Below are 20,623 nucleotides of genomic sequence, written 5' to 3'. Positions count from 1 at the left end.
TAATATTTTGGCTATCAATTATCAAGCATTTATTGGGTCTCTATCCCAGGTTATATACTGTGCTATCATAGGTCAAGTCAGGCAAGGGGTCATCTTAAAAGTCAAAGAGAAGCCTTTGAAGCATTTTCATTCTTGGATGTTCAACAGGCACCAGGAATTAAACAATTAAGAACTGAGTAGCAATATGCAGGGTGCTATCTAGAAAGGATCAGATAGCAGAAAAAGAGTAACAGGCCAGGATCAGGGTGGTTTTCAGTCCCGGACAAAGAAGTACCAAGAATAGGGCAGATGAGATCAATACTGTCCTCCCTAGATACTATGGATCTCTGATTCTCAACCAAGAGACCTTGTATAGCTGAGCAAGGGTACTCAGGCGCTAGCAAATTGAACTGTGGCCTGGATGCTCCTCCAAGAGGAGGACAGGGCATAGCTACAAGTGTGTGCTGTGACTCTGCCAGGCCTTCATATCCCAGGCAACCATCAAGAGGCAGGTGGCCAGAGCAGAATGGAGGCCCCAAGGACTTGGGAAACCCACAGACCATATGTTCACACCAGTGAGAGTGAACAGCAGGGTAAAGGGAAAAAGCACAGAGGTCCTATCTATAGCATGGAAGGGACGAGGTGAAAATTGGACAAATTCATTAGAAGAAAAGGAGGTCTTGAAGAGTTCAAAGTCAAGAACAACTTGACTTAATATCAGTGTGGACCTCAGCAGACCTCAAATTCTCAGAGAAATTCTTTATTCCTGAAGTACTAGGCTGAAACTCAAACTAAATCCAGCTCAAGGGAAAGAGAGAAGATTTAGGGTGAGTATGTCTATGTGTGTGGGGAGGAGAGGGAGGGGTTGAGCTTTTAAATTCCATCACAGCCAATTATCACAACTGTGTCCATTTTTCTAGCCTGCCAGCCAGAGTCAAAGACTGTGTACATTTGAAAATTTCCAACCTTTGAAAACATTACTGTGAAGTTGAAAGTTCCTGGTGTCTTCTGATTAAACATTGTGCTAGGTAATGACTGTTTTACTTCTTATTCTTTTTCACCCCCTTCAAATTACTGATTGTTGTCTGACATTAGGGCCCCATTTGCTCTTATTAAATTAGTAAGCCTACAAAACTCTTAATGGATTGAAACTCATCAAATGTTTGGAAATGAACGGCAGTCTTAGGATTCTTTCCCTTTTAATGTGTCTCTGTGTGAAACGTCTCACTTTCCCTTATACTTGCTTAGGCTCAGACTGCCACATACAGGGACTCAGGTTTTGATTCTTGGCCCACCAGAGGCATCAGTCTACACAGATGCAGAAAGTTGAGTGTTTGGGTGGTTCTTCCAACTGGCAATGTGCTGTTCCACATAACCCTTGGCTTTGTGGCTGCACCAGATGATTTCTACTTTTCTTCCAAGGATGCCTTAGGAATTTTGATGCATTTGAAAAGACATTACTAGGGTGTAGTCTGCAGTCATCAGACAGACTTATTCCCCCTTTTAGGGCAGCCTGACTGGTCTGCAAAGTGGTTAAACTTTCTCTATGACCAGTTGTGGGCTAATGAGATGGGTATCCTGGAAACTGTCATCCCATCTTCTCTGGACATTTCTCCTTTTCTGATGCCATCCTCTTCTAGGAGTAGGCCATTTTCACAGGTTCTCGTTGAGATCCTCAGCTTTGCAAAGGGTGGTAATTCTTGAAACCATCACAGAGGTTGGGGTCCAATGAATAGCAAAACCACCCAAGTAAGAAGCATCCAGAGAAAACTATACTGGCTCTTGCCCTAAAAGCCAGAAAATAAATAAATAAATAGATAGATAGATAGATAGATAAATAAATAAATAAAGGGATGATGGGGCAATGTTCCTCAAATTTCAGTCATCAGTTGGCCTTGGGAGGTGGGCTTGCTACATGAACATTTAGGTCCACGTGTGTCTGTAGGAGGAGCCAGGTAAAAATTAAAGGATCATGAATATAGCCAAAAGGACATACTTTCCTCCCTAGCCTGCAACCACTTCCCAGCTTTAGACAACCACACAGGCACAAAGCCAAGTGTCCCTAGACACATGTGAATGGAGCAAAGGGTGTGCCTGCTCACTGAGCCTTCGCCCTGGGAGCGACTCTGCTCTTGACTCCCTGTGTCTCCCAGCTGTTCACGAGCCTAGACGCACATACCTAAAATGATCCTAGTGGAGGCTTTCCAGACTGGTCCGCCTGCTGTTAGGACTACTTCACGCAGTTAGGAACCATCTGGCAGTCCTTAGGAACATCACAAGTTACTTTATGCTGTTGTTCCATGATCAGATCTACTCAATATTTAGAGCTCTGCCATTGGCTTGTATTAGGATGTAGGGATTTCAAATCTCCAGTCTGTGGGATGGGGAAAAATGTCTCTTCTATGTACTTGAAAACCAATATACACATTGTAGAACAAATAACACCTCAACCTAAAGGAGGTTGTTGCAAACCTCCACTATAATCAGGCAAAGGAAAGAACATATAGGGTTTCTTCCCATATCTGAAAGCTGAATCCTGGTTACCTTATCCCCGCCTACTGCTCAGCGGCATGACTCTGGCCATCAATAGTTAACTCCACTTGACTCTAGAGCATAGACTACCACCCAGAACAAGGGGCTGGGCTATGGAGGATCCTGCCAGGACCAGCATTGATTGGCTTACTTGATTAGTTGGTTAATTGAATATCACTGCTTTCTAATATAATTAAAACAAGATAAATACTGGGGCTTCATCGTGTAAGCAAGGGCCATTAGTGATCATGGTGCACACCCTGATTAAACATGCAGTCAACAGGGAGCATAATTTATGAACTTGCAAGCCTCTAGTGCCACTCCATGGTTTGTAGGGCCTTGAGATATGATGTGGTTGGCATGGAATTCCCTAAACGGTTGTGGTTTCCCTGGTCTCTTGGGAAGGGAATTTATTACACAGGGAAATATGCAGGATGATCTCTCTTTCCAGGGAGGGTTACTCCATGCTTGCCACAAAGCTCCTTTTGAAGTGTCAGAGAAGGATAACCAAAACAACGAGCAAGGGACCATCGTAACTGTTTAACCCTTTGCCTCACTTCCCTCAATCCTAAATACAATACTGTCCTTATATCACTCACTCTCTGTTATTCTTTCTTTTGTCCAATCTTTTATCATCAAGCTCATCATGAGCTTGAAACTTTGTTTGGATTACTGCTATGATCATTAAATGCTTACTAAATACTTATGAAGAATTACTGTAAGCAAAGCAAGTGTGACTAGAGGGAAGGACACAGGAATTATTTACTTGGGAGCCAAGGGCTACACACCCCTTCTGCTGCTAAGAGGAGTAGCTAAAAGCTCAGGCTTTTGCCTCATATGCACAGGGGTACCCATGGCATAGTTCACCCCCATTGGACGTGTCAGACAGTGGGTCCCTCAGGAGGAGGCAGGTTGCCAGACTTGGTGGAGCACAGGTGTTAGCCTTCTTCACTTGGATGTTGTCTGTTGCTTTCTTGGTCAGCTGAGGCATGTTTCTGGCACAATAACTGCTGGCCCAATTGGTAAATGTGTGATATGGGTAGAGAAGTGCCATGTCTGCATTCTTGATGACCCCAGTGATATCTAAGCTGTCCCTTCTTACAGCAAGAAGTAGTAGCTCTGCATTGAGTACTGGTGGGGGTCTTGGTGACATGCAGTTGGTAGAGGATTTGGCATATCTCCAAGGAAGGTGCTATATAAATACACAGTATTATTATTTTATTAGCTTATGTTCTTAATTTTTGGAATGTGTCCAGATATGCTGACTGGTGAACAAACAATAGAGGTGGGAAAGGAGTGGAAAGACTCTGCTGCTAATGCCTAGAGCAGAATGGAATGCCACATCAACTCTGCCTCAGAACTGGGCAGTGTTCTGATGACAGGTTAGATGTGTCTGGAAAAGCCAGCAAGATCTGAGGTGCAGATACAGTTCTGATGTAGAAATAACAAAAAGCTAACCCAGTGATGTGACTCTGATACCTGTTTCTGCCCCCCCCAAGGACATTTTTCTGTCAACTGTTGCCCTTCCAAAAAACATGTCCCCTTAATGATTTTATTTTTAATTTTTTTTTTTTTCTGAGAGATTGGCTTTATCTTGGTGTCCTCTTCCCTGAGATGCTGCCAGGTTTGGATGAACAGGGACACACTGCTGGGATGTCTGATATTTCTATTACTAGAAAGAAAAGAAAGGAATGAGGCAAATAGGGGAACCTGCAGAGGGTAGCAGGAGCTGTCCTTAGCACATTATGGAAAGTCAGTGCTGAGGCCCACACCTTTAATGGGAATGACAAAGAAACGTGCTTGAGGGGTTGACAGAAATAATCGAGAATACCAGCATGCTCAGAAATCCATTCTGTTCATCCTTAGGTTTTCTAAGAGCTGAACTCATCTTCCTAAATGCTTACTTGGAGAGAAAAACCATGTGTAAAGAGATATGTATATGCAAAGAAATGAGGACATATCTCTACCTACAGCTTTGTTATTATCTTGCCATAAAATAAATGTTTATTAATTTCCATACCATGTATGGAGGGAGCTGCCACATGTGAATTACTTTCATCAGTAATTTCTGTGCTTGTGACTCCTTCAGTTATATGTACCGGGGGAGGGTTTCCAAATAAGAACTGGAAAAGAAGGACAGATTCACAGATGATAGGTAAAAACATCTAGAAATTATAGACTGATTGAGTTCAGCAAGAACCAAGTTTTTCAATATATCCCCTGGGGGCTAGAGCCAGACTTTCTCCCCATGGCTCCAAAATTACTTGGCAGTTTCATTAGGGTAAAAGGCAGTGTAGCCTCATGAGTGCAGAGAGTGAAGGTTGTCACTTAAAATTTAGATGGACTTAACAACCAAACACTTAGAAAGAATGGCATTTTGATGGTCTGTTCCTGCTTATCAAAGAAGTTGCTCAAATTTGTAGGATAGAGGAATGAAAGTAAGGAGGGTTTTAATTGCATTATTTGGCTGTGAATATGTCTATACCTATATAAAAATTCAGGAAATCAGTACTGTTAAGAAAACCTGACATCCAGGCACAATCATTTAGGATGTGGGGGAGCTGTCCTCACGTTCTGGTGCTGAAACATTGAACTTCTGATCTTATCATTTGAAATGTTTCCATGATACGAATTAACACTTCCTCCCCCCATCCCCCGGTTCTGGGTAGAGTTGCAGCTCAACAATACATAACCAATGTAAAGCGAAAAGAGTACTTGTCTCATAGCTAGAGGGTGGAATTTTATGGAAGATAATGGGAGACTATTCTTTGAACCTTTCTTTTCAATATGATAAAAATGAATAGTGCACATTTGTATCGGCTTCTTCTTTCCTTGATAGGCACACAGAAACTGAGATTCCCAGTCCCCCTGCAGTTAAGTGAGACCAGGTGACAAATTCTGGCCAGGGAGGATGTGGTAAGAGTGATAGGTATGACCGTTGTGCCAAAGCATTTAAGATGTATAACCATTTAGCTCTCCCTTTCCTCCATAGCAACAATGATATAGACCATGTCTGATATAGCAGAGGCAAGATGGAATCAGCCTCTATCCCTGAGTTCCCATTTGGGGAAGCATCTTCCCTAGAGAAGTGCTGAACTGACAGTTAACGCTGAATGAATGAGAAATAAAATGTTATGTGTTAAGTCTTTGAAATTTTGAAGCTTATCCTATTCTACCCTATCCTATCTTAACTGATACACTCGGTTACTCATTTTGGAGTCTTAAAACCAAGACTATCATGATAAAACCTCCATGCTGCTACCAAATGCATCAAATGAATATATAGGGAAGAGGAAAATTTTTTCACCTGAGGAAAAAGAGATACATATCTCACAATGTCCCCCACAATGATGACTTGGATGTTGGTTTATTTGGGAAAGCTATGAAAGAAATGTTTCCAAAGGCTTATGTTTCTATTTGGCATAGAATTATATTTCTGAATTTCCTTTTAAAATGGTGAAGGAATCTGTGTTGAATTTCTGATGATCACAATTCTACCATGCGAGTTAAGATCAACATCACTGCCATAGAATGATGGATGTAACCATCAAGCAGAGGTCAAAGAGGATGAGAACTGAAGAGAGACCATGGGATTTGGTGAAGAGGCAGTCACAGGCTACCTTTTTAAGAGAGTAGTTTCATTGGAGAAACCATATTGCAGAGGGCTGAGGAAAGACTTAGACGTAAAAACATCAAAGTAGGAAATCTAATGCAGAAACTTGAAGTATTGCTGGTGAAGAAAAGAAACAGGGCTATAGTTAAAAAGAGAAAAACAAAACTTGAGTTTGACTGAAGGTAGGGGTGCAAGAACAGAAGACAGGAAGAAATAAAAGATAAAAAAATGTAGACGGAAAATCCTCCGTATATTCGAAGAAGGTAGGATTCAGAGCACAGGTGAGAGATAACTTTTTATGAAGAGAGGGAACATATGAGGGTTTGGAAAGGTTTTCCTTCTGTATTTCTTATTTCTTTGTCTGAGCCCATGGCATCATCATACAATTAATTTCTACTGACTGAGAACTCCAGGAATCATCTTGAACTCCTTCACCTCCTATATACTCCCCTACATGCTGTTATCACAAAGCTGTTTAACCTCGTTAGTATCCCTTAAACCTCTACCTTTGTGAAGCTTTAAATTCGGTTGGAGGCATTCTAATCACAGTTTTAACCCTTGCCAGCTGGGTGACTTCAGGTAAATTACAGACCTCTCAATTTCTCATCTGTAAAATGGAAATAAAAATAACGACTTTGTAGCTCTGCTGTGAAGATTAAATTAAATAAGTACCTGACAGTGATAGTAAAAACTTCTTACTTGGTTCTCCCTCGTGCTAAGAAAAAAAAAAAAAAAAAAAAAAAAAAAAAAAAAATATATATATATATATATATATATATATATATACACATTTCCCATTTTTAAAAATTTGTTCACTATTTTGCCACCAGAATGATCTGTTTGACATTCAAGTCTCTTATGGTCTTGCCCCTGCTTAAATCATGTCAATGAATCTATTGTTTATGGACTAAAATCCAGCCCTTCCCCCTTTTTAATTATGATCTCATCCCTGTACAATTCTACAGCTTTCACTAATCCCCCACCTCAATTTACGTTCCAATGACATTAAATTCCTCATAGCTTTCCAAATTATTATGTTTCAAGTTTTCTTTGACTTTGCAATGTTGTCCCTTCTGCCTGGAATGTCCTTTTCCTTTTCCTCCTTTTCCTCTCTTGTTCCCTCAGGAAACTCTTATTTATCTTTGAAACTCTGCTCATGTGTGGCCTTCTTCATCAGTCCCTTCTCTGTGTTACCTCTCTATAATCTAATCAATTCTGTTGTCACACTTAACTTATTGTATTGCATTTATGTATTTACATGCCAACTTTTAATATTACAGGAACTCCTTGAAGGAAGGGATGCATTTTATTTAATTCTATAACTTTCTTGCCTAGGACGGAACCTCATACTGGGTAGGTACTTACTAAATGGTTGAATAAATGAAGGAATTTGCCTACCTGGACTGATAATAATCAAGTTTTACTACAGATAGAAGTGGATCAGTTCATCCCCATATAATCTACATCTTCATGGAGCAGACATCAACTGTTCTAAGTGATGTCTATGTTTCTGTAATTACTGAAAGGAGCAGTATTGGAACCTCAAGTTAGTGGAAAATACGATACACTAAACTCATACCTGAGATTCTTTACTTCATGCCTTGTTGTTTTTGAACACACGCGTACACACGCACACACACACATCACCTGTCACTTTGTCGCCGGAATCATAACACCACAGGCTATTTCAGCATTGAGAATTGTATGCAGCTTGGCTGAGTGAACTCAAATGTTTAATTTTCAATTTTTCCTCCTACCTGAGGTCTTGATTCTTGTATATACAGAAAGCTATATTGATGGGTAACAGAATCTATACTTAGTTTTCCACTGGGGTCCTTTCGTGTGACATGGTAATGCAGGTTTCGAGGCAAAAAGGAAAGGGAAGGCAGGTGACTCCTGTCATCAGGGAAGATGAATGACTATGGCTCTGACCAGGAGCCTAGGACCCCCTGGATGGGTTTCCCCTTTGTAGCCATGTCTGACTATGAGGTCCTATGTATGCTTTCTAAATATAGAATAGGGAGAATTTGGTAATTCTAGATAGCACCTGACCATAAGGATTCAAAATAAGAAGAGACCGGTTCCAGATCTAAGAGGAAGAAAGGAATTCTAAGCAGAAATTGGAGCCCAAAAGTCCCACCGGAGGAACCTCCAGTTTCAGAAAAATCCTTCATCTTCTGCATCCCCTGCAGAAGTGTGTGGCAGGCTCTGACGTTCAGAAAAGTGGAAGAAATACCTAATTAGGCCTGCCAAACCAAACTCCATAAAAATTAGGTACAGAAGACTAAAATAAACTCAGGAAATGGCTATCATTAGAAAGCAGAGTTTACCTTTAACTCTCTGAAGAAGCGATTGTTCTATGTGGTTAAAATAATTTAATTAATGAGTGATCATTTTTATGGAATCCGGAAGGCTGCCAAGGCATGTCTTCCATTTATAGATAAACACTCTGTAGTAGAGTCTACATGGAAAGACATCAGGCCCTCTAGCTGGTCCCACTGATAAGATTTCCAAAGGCCATTCTAGGGTCATTTACTCAGGCAGAAAAGTCCATCAGAAGTAGGACTGGTCATGCTGATTATCCTGTTTTGTCTCTACCTGGGACAGAGGCAGTACTGGAGAGTGGCTAAGAGAACAGACCCTTGAAGTTTAATCCTATGTAAACCCTCATAAACTGTGTTATCTCGGGGAGGTTGCTTAACCTGTGTGTGTCTCAGTTTCCTGTTCTATAAGTTTGGGCCCCAAACTTGCCACAGACTGGGAGAAAAAATTTGCAAATCATATATCTGACAAAGAGATTTCAGAATATACAAATAATTCTCAAAACTCAATAATAGGGAAACAAACAATCTGGTTTTTTAAGGGTAAAAGATTTGAACAGACACTTCCCCAAAGAAGATATAGAGATGGCAAGTAAGCACATGAAAAGATGTTTATTATTATTAATCAGTGGGAAAACATGAATTAAAACCACAATGAGACATCCTTACATATCTACGTGATTGGCTAAAAAAAAAAACATAATACAAACACAAGCAACAAGAATGAAAAACAGATGATGCCAAGTGAATGAGGATGGGGGAGATACTGGGACTCTCATACACGGCTGGGAAAAGTGCAAATTGCAGCCAGCCTGGAAGACAATTTAACCATTTCTTATAATATGACTTAGAAATCCCACTCCTAGTATTTACCTAAGAGAAATGAAAACTTATGCTCAGATAAAAACTTGTATGACAGTCTTCATAGGGCCTTTATTTATAATCACCCAACAACAGAAGCAACCCAAATAATATCATTCAATGGTGAATAGGTAAACTAAGGTACTACATTATATATATGTATGTGTGTGTATATATATACACACACACACATATACATACACATATATATATATACAAAAGGTTTTTCATATATATTATATATTTATTATAAAATATACATGTATTACACATATATTTTATATATTACATATTCTACATATATATAAAAGGTTTCTATATATAGGTTTCTCTCTCTCTCTCTTTCTCTCTCTCTCTCTATATATGTATATATACACACACATACACACACACATGTATAAAAGGTTTCTCTCTCTCTCTAAGCTTTCTACATATCATAGATTACTGCTCAGCAAATAAGAAGGACAAACAACATGCATGAATTTAAAAACATCGAGTGGAGTAAAAGAAGCCAGATACAAAGACTATATATTGCATGATTCCATTTATTTGGAACTCCAGAAAAGGCAAAAACTATTGTGATAGAAGGTCAGTGATTTCCAGGGGAGGGACAAGTGGGGAAAGATCCACTGCAAAGGAGCATGAAAGAACTTTTGGGGGTAATAGAAATGATGTCAGGACCATAGGGGTGACTGCATTGCTGTATGCCTTTTTTTTCCAACTTTAAGAACTATTTATTTTGAACTAACTTTAGACTTAACAAAAAAAGTTGCTCAAATAAGTAAAAAGAGTTCCCATATCCCCTTCACCCACAGTTCCCTTATGTTTAAGAGAATAGGTAACCATATTATAATTATGGAAGCCAGGAAGTTAACATTGCTACAATACAATTTGCTAAGTTCTAGATCTTATTCTAATGTCACCAGGTCTTCTACTTAATTTCCTATTCATTCCAGGATTTCGTATTCCATTTAGGTATGATATCTCCTTTGTCACCTCTAATTTGTAACAATCTTTCCTTGTCTTCCTGACTTTGACACTTTTCATGAATACTACTCAGTTACTTTGTAGAATGTCTTTCATTTTGGGTTTGTCTGAGATTTTCACATAATTAGAGTGAGGTTTGCATTTTTGGCAAGAATATCACAGAAGTGATACTGTTTCCTTCTCAGTGCATCTATCAAGGGGTTCATGATAGTGATATGTCTTGATACTGATGTTAATTTAACCTCAATCACTTGGCTAAGGTGGTTTCTCCACTGTAAAGTTACTACTTTTCCCCAGGTAGTTAATAAATAACCTGGAGGACATATTCGGTGACTGAAAATATCCCATTTTCCTTCGAACTTTTGCCCACTGATTTTTGTATCCAATGGTGGCTCTTCTCTGCAACAATGATTATTGCAGTGCAATTTTATTTTTTCCTTCTTTCTTTTTATGTTTATATTTTAGATCATTTTGCTTTAAAATAGTTATAAATTCATGGGAAATTGAAAGGATAGTACAGAGAGGGTCCTATGTATCCTTCAGCGAGTTTCCCCCAATGGTTGCATCTTATAAAATGATAATATCAAAACCAAGAAACTGACATTGGTGTAAACTATGTATATAGTTCTGTTTCATTGTATCACAGGTGTAGATTCCCGTAACCACCAGTGCAATCAGGATAGAACTATTCCAGTACTACCACATAACTTTACATACACTTAAAATTGGTGATAATTGATTATACCTCAATCAAGCCGGTAAAACACAGAACACAAAAAAGACCTCAAACTCTGTCATCGTTAACAGTAAGCAGCATGGAACTATTAGTTTTCATGGTTGCTGTTTTCCCAAGGAGCATCTCTCTTCTGTACTAGGGGTGCTTGTAGACTAAGATGCTCAAAACAAAGGCCAGTCCAATCAATAAGCTAAGGACATAAGGGCCCTCTCCTTTTAATTTGCATGACTCCCTGACTGTTGCTATACTGGGTAAATCAGACAAAAAAATTTGTCACCAGCACCTGGACCTAGTGCTTACTCAAGCACTGTTGGAAATTTCCAAAATGGTCTCCTATGCATCAGTGTGGGCTCACATTTCTTTCTGTCTTCTCTGTCACGGTGACTATCCTTTTACTTGAATATGCCAAGTGCATCCTACTTCAGGGTCTTGCCACTTGCAGTTCCCTCTGTCTAGAATGTTTTCTTCATAGATACTCAGTAGCTAGCTCATATGTCATTAATCAGCAAGAGCTCCCTGAGCCTTGTAGACCAAACCTGTCCCCTTCTGCCAGTTTCAGCTTCTCTCACGTCACTCCATCTTACTTCTCCTACGGCACTGACCACTAGAAGAAATTATCTTGGTTCTTTATTTGCTGACTTGATTATTGTCCATTCTGATCCCCCTAGCATGAAGCTACATGCATGCCTGGGCATCATCTGTTTTGTCTACTGCTGGATCTTCACTATTGCCAGGGGCTCTGACCATGCCCCCCCCCACCCCGCCCAGCAGAATTTCCTGGCCACCTTACTTCTCATTGTCCCTCCTCTCTTCTCTTTCCTTTAACTCTTCATGTGCTCTCCCCCATGCCAACACATATCTATTGAGATAGAAATGAAGGACACAGTCGCACTGGAGGAATCACAGACGAAGCCAGAGACTTCCGCTCACTCTCTCCCAGGCTTCTTTGCAACGATTCTTCCTTTCCCGACCCCTTTCCTTGGCTCTCTGCCTGTTCTTAATGGGTGCCTGCAGGAGGAATGCCCAGAAAGGAGGACTCCCACTAAATTTTCGCTAAGCTGTTTATTCTCAAACTGCATTTAAGCTAATAGAAAAGGCTTCACGGGAAATCTGGAGGCTTCTTGCCATCCTCGTGCTTGCCCTTTGCCTCATTTCAATCTAGTTAGCCCCGTTATTATTTTTTCTGTGGAATGGCATATATCTGTGCCATTAATTCCACACATTTCTAGGGGGGAAAGGGGAATTGAGAGGAAGGAAAGACTGATTATTTATCAAGTAAAAGACATTTCTTCTCTCTCTGGACAGCCAGGTGGATTTTCTGAACTCATTTCTGCCCTGAAATGGGGCAGCCGCTTCTGAAATGAGTCCTCTGTGTTGGGGTGGGCTCTGTTTTTATGGCCAGTGGGTAATAGCATTTCCTGATTTATGAATTGGCATCTGGGGTAGGTGCTGAGCCTCTAGACGGATTCATCATGGGGAGAAAAGCCATATAAATAATCCTGTCACATAAAATTATTGTTCTCATTTTGATTTTTAAAAAATGTCCTTTTGTGTAGTGGGATTTAGGAGATTTTAGTGGGAAAGCTAGAGAACGATGAGTTATTTGGCCCCCTTTTTATCTATAAGATAAAATTGTACAAGTATTCTTCAGAAACCGTGACTTGCTTAGAAGACAATTACCAAAATGGTTTAATTATTTGGGGGAAAACTTGGCACTTGACTTAAAGTCAAAGCTAAGGTCTTCACCTAAGGAAAGATGTAGGGAGATTGGTCTCATGCATCTGACCCAGGCTCCATCGGGGATTTAAAAAAAAAAAAAATTGGTAAAGAGAAGATCATTTCATGTTTCTCTCATCTTCCCCAAATCAGTGTGAGGATGCACCAAATACTTATTGAATGTCTACATGGTACAAATTACCATGTGGACCTCCTGGGGTTGCCAAGACAAACATAAGCAGGAGCTCGCAATGCAGAGGATGTGGGTGTGGATGACTCAATGCGGAATGCAGATTTGAAGCACACACATGATTTCCCTGGTGACACGAGTAACAGGGCATCCTGGACAGATAGTAGGGCAGAGGCAGAGACCCAAGGGTGGGGGATACACATTGTGACTGAGCAGAAAACTGGCAAGTGTTGGCTGTTAAAATTTTGTTTCAGATTTTTCTCCCCTCATGAACTGATAACCTCCTGAAGGACAAGGATCCTGCCTGACTTCTTTTGTACCCATCCCTTTTCCCCCTGACCTTGAAGCTTAACACATAATAAGTTAGGAGAACCACCTTGTTTTCTATAAAAGGCTGGATAGTTTCTATTCTAGACTTTGCAACAGCCATATTGACTTGTCTCTACCACTCAGCTTCATTGTTGTGGTCCAATCAGCCACAGACCATACGTAAATGAATGGGTGTGACTGGGTTCCAATAAAACTTTATTTACAAAAACAGGAGGTCCATCAGATATGTAGTATAACTTACCAGCTCCTTTAGTAGGTCAGCAATATGTGCTTGTTGAATTAAATTAAAGGAGACCATTTAATAGTAAGTGAATCTTCACTTAAAAAAAATCAACTATGAAAGATAAAGTAAATGACTGCAGAACATATTAAAAGAGTTCTTTTCTTTCTTCTTTTTTTTTTTTTTAAGATTTTGTTTTAAAGTAATCTCTATACCCAACATGGGTCTCGAACTCATGACCCTGAGATTAAGAGTTGCATGCTCTGCTGACTGAGCCAGTCAGGTGCCCCCAAAGAGTGATTTTCCATGCAGAAAGATTTCTGTGGTACTCAGAATATATAACCTATTATAGAAGCATAGTTTAAAGAATGGATCCCTTCCATACATGGAATTTCTAAATCTTCTCCAATATGCAGGATGTTGTGTAGACACAAGGCTCCAGAGTGGGGGAAAGAGAGAGAGAAACAGGAGTCTCTTTCCTCATTTCACTAGCCTAGACAGGAGCAGCACCAGGAATCTGGGAGTGACAGCCAAGTGAATAGGAGGAAGGAGTGTTCCAGCTGGTGTGTCCCTGGGGAGGGAGCCACCTAAGGCTGTTGAGCTGTCTCTAACTACTGTCTAACCATAGGGGCTTCTGTTCATTCCTCTAATTTATTTCTTTGTTTTCATGGCAGAATAAACTCCGAATTCCAGGGGTCAACTAAGTGCCTGCCACCAGCCCACATGAGGCCAAAAGAGACTCTGTGTCATCCGTCAATGCCAGCTACTTAATAATGACCAGCCTCTTCGCTAATGGCCCGAGGAAGGGGTCCTCGGGCAGCAAAGGCTGTGGCAGAGACCTGCAGGCAGCTGCATGGGGAGAATGTTTTGCAGGAAGCATTTCTGCTGGCCACTTTCAAGGGCGTACCCACCCATGCTCAGCTCTTTAGGAAAGTAGTAATTAGTTTTATTCCCTTCGGTGCACATGGCAAATGCAGCAGGATCTGGCATTTGGAGAACCATTGGAGTCTGCCCTTCTCATCTTGACTTGACTCAGGTTTACATTTATAACTAAGAAATATCAGGACTGTAAGGTGATTTAGGGGCTGTGCTCAGTTCCCACAGACAGAAAAGAAACTTGGGAGTGTTGAGGCTTTACACAAGGGGAGGCCACTGCAAAGAAAGGCTAATCATGACTGCACTGACCCTGTACCACCCAGCATCTCTTGCAAACTGCAGGTGGTGAACACAATCACTAAACAGTAAGCGCCTCGAGGGCATCTTTGTATGTTGTCAGCATGGGGACTACCCACAGAGCTGCAGGAACCAAGATTTCTAGGCCTACATAGTCCATTATGGTCATCCGGACAGTGCTTCCTCACTGGTGTGCGGTGGTGTGCTCCAATGCCACACATAGGCCATAGGTGTCCTACCATGTTGATCTTTTCAGCCCTTGGAGCCACCAGGAAATGCCTGGAGAAGACAGTACTCCTGGTCCCTCTCTGGTTATGAGGGCACTTCTCTCACCCCAGTGAGCTATAGAAATACATTCATTGCCACGTGAATTGTAATGAAATAACAGGTTAGAATGCATTGATGGACCACAAATGGGAAAACTAAGACTCAATAATCAAGACCTTGTGGGTCAAGAACTTGATTCCAGTTAGCCTTACTCTGTGTCCAATGCCTTTTCCATTACCCCACAGCTGCCACACTGAACTGTCAGCAAATAGCCGTGGTTGCCAAATTGTTGACGTTGAAAAACTACTTGGATAAAAACCAGCAGAGGGCTAGATGATGTCATCAGCACTGCCTGAAATGTGAGTTGGATGCCCAAAGCTTAAGTAAACTTATTGCCAGTACATGCAAGATGTTATTCCTAGACCAATGGCTTTCACTTTGACCATGACTCACGGCAAGAGACGCTTTACAATGCAACCCAGGGTGCGCGTGCGCACACACACACACACACACATACACATATAGTTTCACAAATAGTACTTATCCTTACTGTGCTTGATGGACACTGTTCTTTTCGATTTTATTCTAGTCCATTAAAAAAAAAAATTCTGGCCATGACCCTTTAAATTGATTTCATGACCCACTAAATTGATTTCTTGACCCACTAATGTGTCATGACCGGCAGTTTGAAAAACACAGGCCTGACCCCATTCCGGCTCTCCCTCCCTCCTCAACGATCAGGAAAATGGAAGATGAATGTGGGGAAAAGTAAGAAAAGAGACTGAGATAAAAAAAAATAAGGAGGAAGGTGAGAGGAATACCAAAAAATGAGAGAAAGGAAGGAATGGGACAAAGGAAAAATGAATGGGAAATGGGAGACATAATGAGCAAAGGCTAACTCTAGACTGATAGACTGGTGCCTATTAGAACAGTTCTCAAGATCCACCATCATATTGGCCATAGTTACTACACAATATACAAAATACCCTCTGCCAGCTTGTACGGCCGCAGCCATGATCGTGCAATCTGCTTGTCTACAGAATGTCTTATCAGTCAGCATGACCTCAAAATTCTTTACCGTCCCTCCCAGAGAGAATGTTCTGTCTGCTGTTCAGTGATCCAGGCTTTTGAAAAATCTGGGAGACGTTGGGTAAATTACTCAAAGATAAAGAAACTGACCATACTGACCACCCACACCGATGCACCAAGACACAAAGGGTCCTATGGACGTCCAAGCTGCATCTTAACAACAGCTGTGAAGACAAAGAAGAGAGTTGCAAAGGTGATAGGAAAGTGAAGACTAGAGATTGAATGAGATCAACTTAAGAAACTTCTGCAAATTTACATACTCTGGTAGCCAGTGGGTGTCTACAGGGTATTGATGATTGTGTACTTTATAGTAAAAACTTTTTGAGGATGCGCCTACGATATACATATTTGTTTATAATGACTATACATGCTCTACTTATTAATATCATTGTGTTATCAACACACAATGTTAGGAAATGAAGGTATGGAATGAAGATTTTAATGTTTATTTTATTTTATTAATGAATGATACAAACATTTTACGACCTCCAAGAAAATTATTATTAAAAATGGTGGGACTGATGTTAGAATTGGCTTCATTATTTACAAGAGTCTTTGCTGAGCACTTAGGGATTTGGGGTTCTGAGGTCGAGGGTTCAATTTATTTTGAAACTTTGCTTTCATGGCTGTCATGATGGAAAAAACACCTCACACAGACGCATAAATGCAAAAAGAGCATTTTTGGCTATATTGACTAAATCAAGGTACTTCTCTTCGGTTTCATGCACCAATTATGCAAAGACTGTTGTTGAAATTCAGCTGGTAGATTTCCATCTTCTCTGATGTCAATCAGCTATTCTTTCAACTAATCGAAAAGTGCTGAATTTTTATATATATATATTTTAAAAATGGGTCAAAACTCTGAAACTCTTCCTTTGGAAGATTGTTTGGCAAGTAGAAAACTCCAAGTTTTAAAAATTTTTATATAGAAATTTTTAGAGTGTCACACCTACTCATTATCAACAACAAAATCACATAAAGATGAAAATATTTCCAAACGTTCTTTTTTTTCTTTCTTTCAAAATGGTCTCCCCATGCTATAAATTCTTCCTGAAAGTGGTTACTTTCTAACACTTTGTTAATGCATTACCTTTCTATCGAGGGGGGGAGATGAAGTGTTTAATTTTTTAAAGTTATCGGCAAAGTGACATACTTCTGACAGCTGCTTGTCAAACCTGAAAAGATCAGCGAATGTGGAACATTTCAGTTCTTTTAAAAGAAAAAGTGTTTAATTACGTTTCCATAACCAGCAAACCTCTGGGTTGTACAAAAAATCTTCATGGTTACTTCCATCTCAAATTGTAAAATTCTATTTTGAGAGTTGTTTTTACAATATTGATATCTCTTGAATGTAAACTGCAAACTTGTTGTCATATCTTGAAACTGAATCAGCCAGTAAGAAAACCAGTATCACCGCTGGGAGATGTGGAGCTCCCATGTACTTCAATGCTTTTCTGACACATGGATGTTTGATATACAGCCCAAGGCAGAGTAAACAGTACCCAGTACCAACTGTATATTAAAAATGAGCAAAGCCTAATTTCTTGTTTTAAATAGAAAATAAAAAAGAAGCGCTAAGTGGTTTCTTCCTTTGTCCCATTGGATCATTCTTTGTCCTTCTTTGCATCAAAGTGCACTTTAGTGCCACTACACTAGGCAAGAAAAAGGGTGCTCAGTGGTTTAGAGTTTGTGGCTTTAGGTCTTTGGTGTTCTGGAACAAAACGATGAAAAATAAATGTAAATCTAAATCTCTAAATCATGTGAATTGAGGGATATCAGGTTATCAACACTTACTTAATTGTTGAAGATAGAGTAATAAATATCTGAAAATAAACAATGACCCCTCAATTAAGAACCATCTGAGCAGATGTAAAATGATAGGATACATTAATTCGGTCAATCCCAAATGTATAACTTTGAATGGCAACAGTAGGTGAGAGGCAGGATTTTAATAATTTTAATAAAAATGGTGGCTTTCAGAGAAGGACAATGAGCTGTCAATTAAGGCCAGGGCTAAATTCAGAGCTGAAGAGGGTTCTAGGCACCTGGGATAGAGGAGGGAATCCAAGTGAGCCCCAGCAAGCCAGAGGTCAGTGAGCGGCAAGGGAAGAAAAGTAGCCTGAGGTCCAAGTGTAAACTTGAGACTCAGATCCAAAGAACCCGCCTTTCCTGACCTCAGGAGAGTCGAGACAGAATTCAGCCCATGCCTGGAGATGGAACAGCACAAAAGAAGAGAGGCCAAGGTGAGGCTAGAGCCAGGCAGATCACCAGCAGTGAGCAGGGGGAGGAGACCAGAAGAGGTGGCAAAGATTGAAGTGAAGTCTCTTTTCCAGTGAAGGATCCACACTCCACCAGCTGCTCTGGGAACTTCCGGTAAAGCGAATTGTGTGTTCCCATGAGCTTGGAGACTTCTAATACTCATCAGCACACCAAATGTTCTAAGATATCTGCTTAACTCAGATTTCTCCAAATATATTTGACCAAAGAAAACTTAAAAAAAAAAGAAAGAAAGAAAAAGAAATGTCCTGCCGAACTTTGATTCTGAGAAGAATAGTTGGGTAATCCTCAACTAATTGGTGCTTAAAGCCATCATGAGGCAAAGGGACAGGTGGGAGACCTCCTTCATGCCTCGTGTCTATTGCTTGTGACATGAGACACCTTCACGTTAATGAGACTAGTATTTCTCTCCAAGCCTTGTGGATGAAGGTGGCCTCGGGACAGTAGGACTTTCCCTCGAGGGGCCTTTCCTAGCCCCCTGCAGGTAAACTCTGGTGTTAAGTCGTGACTCCTGCTAGAGACAGTGTGTCGAGGAAGCCATCTGGGCACAGTCAGTGACCACAGCTCCAGCCGAGAGCTGTGGACCCAGGCTGTGGGGCGGCAGAAGAGGGGAGTTGTGGCCAATGGAGGCCACCTGCTCTGTTCTCTGCCGCCCAGGCCACCCCGCACCAGGGTCTGACGTGCCTCGGAGGAGACGGAAGCGAGTTTATGAATGATGGGAGGAAAAATAGGATGGGCCAAATTATTTTTTTTTAAGATTTTATTTATTTATTTGACAGACAGAGATCACAAGTAGGCAGAAAGGCAGGCAGAGAGAGAGGAGAGGAAGCAGGCTCCCCACTGAGCAGAGAGCCTGATTCGGGGCTCCATCCCAGGACCCTGGGATCATGACCTGAGCCGAAGGCAGAGGCTTTAACCCACTGAGCCACCCAGGCGCCCCAGGATGGGCGAAATTTTAAAAAGTAAAATGCAAACGCCTTTCTACTAGACCAGCATACTGAAGACAATAAAGAGGAAAACTAAGATTTATTGAGCCCTCGTTTTATGCCAGGCACTGCGCTAAATATACTTTCTAGTTTACTCATTGTAACCACCCAGGCGGTGGGCACTTACAGGTGTTCCTGTTGAGAAACTGAAGGTATCCAGAGATTAAATCATTAGCCCAGGGTCCTATAGGTAGAAAGTGGCAGAGCCAGAACCAAAAACAAGGGCTGGGGGTTCCAGCTGCTGCTCTGACCTTCCTTCAAATCATCCCGCGGGGAACCCGGTAAACTTCAGCACCCGCTTGGAATCCTTCCTAAGGAAGACATACCTATTTCTACGCTTGCTTCTCCAGTCCTTCTCTGTTGTGTATGACTTTAAATAAATATCCAGATAGCCTCATCCTCAACCATTATGCGTTTCCTTGTAATGATGGCATTGTCTTTGAGTCAGTTTCAAATTCATGTCTCCATTGTTCATGCAAAATATCTGAAATGCACTTAAGGGACTCCGATCAGATACAATTCTGCCATTCGTAATTTTTCCTTTTATGCTTATATTGTATTTGGTAAAGTCCTGTGGCATCACTAATGCCAACTAGTCATCTCGAACAATGGCACAAATTAACATGCATCTATTTACTTTTGAAAATGTCTCATCAATATTCAAACTGAGAACACAGTTCGCTTAAGTATCCGATATTCCCAGCCTCTCTTTCAGCAGAATTCAAGCACCAGTCAATCAGTCTCACCGAACTGAGCCACTTCCATTCAGGTTCTGTCCCTAGAGGACAGGGGAGTGGGCTAGGGTGATGGGAGTCAGTTTCTGTCCACACCCGCCCTAGCTAAGGGGAGATGGGAGCTGAGTGGTACCCGTAGAATTGAGAACCGTCTTGGGAAATACCCCAAGAGCTCTGGCCTTTAGACCAGAGTCCCCATGATACCCGCCCAAGTGCAAGAGGAGACTGTGTCCTTCAGGCTGCAGGCTGGAGTCTGCTCCCAGCTTAGCCCTCACAGAGACTCCCAGAACAGCGCCTTCCTTCTGCTCTTTTTGATTCTACGCTGTGGCACCGCCTGGGCTGGGAGGGCATGCAGTGGGCACTTGCTAAGCACACATGGTGGGAAGAAGGACCTGGAAGGGGGCAGAGAGGCAGCAGCCCCTGGCCTTGTTTGCCCACGCTGTTGGATTCCTCTCGCATGTTGCTAAGTGGCATATTACAGGTAGTTGTCCTTAAAATGGCACTTTGAGTGCCCCAACAGTCTCGGGATGCAGACACGGAGTGGAGAGGTGATGTGACTGTCAAGGCAATTGCTGGAGACAGATGGTTAATGGAGATCAGAATTAGGAGCTG

General features: G+C 41.2%; 1 protein-coding gene across 3 annotated transcripts in view; it reads right to left on the bottom strand.

Annotated features, from left to right (window-relative positions):
* The window catches only part of PLXNA4 (plexin A4), a 424,114-nt gene that overhangs the window by 126,846 nt on the left and 276,645 nt on the right, over positions 1–20,623 (bottom strand). Inside the window, exon 5 of one of the 3 annotated variants that reach the window (XM_032305149.1) lies at positions 1,842–1,918. The exons of the other annotated variants lie outside the window; for them this stretch is intronic. Within the exon in view, the coding sequence (XP_032161040.1) occupies positions 1,865–1,918 (54 nt within the window). The 3' untranslated portion in view covers positions 1,842–1,864. Of the gene's footprint in view, positions 1–1,841; positions 1,919–20,623 lie in introns of those variants that run through there. 3 annotated transcript variants of the gene reach the window in all.

The sequence above is a fragment of the Mustela erminea genome, chromosome 11, assembly GCF_009829155.1.
Source record: "Mustela erminea isolate mMusErm1 chromosome 11, mMusErm1.Pri, whole genome shotgun sequence".
NCBI classification, from domain to species: domain Eukaryota; kingdom Metazoa; phylum Chordata; class Mammalia; order Carnivora; family Mustelidae; genus Mustela; species Mustela erminea.
This window is presented reverse-complemented; position numbering and strand designations above follow the sequence as displayed.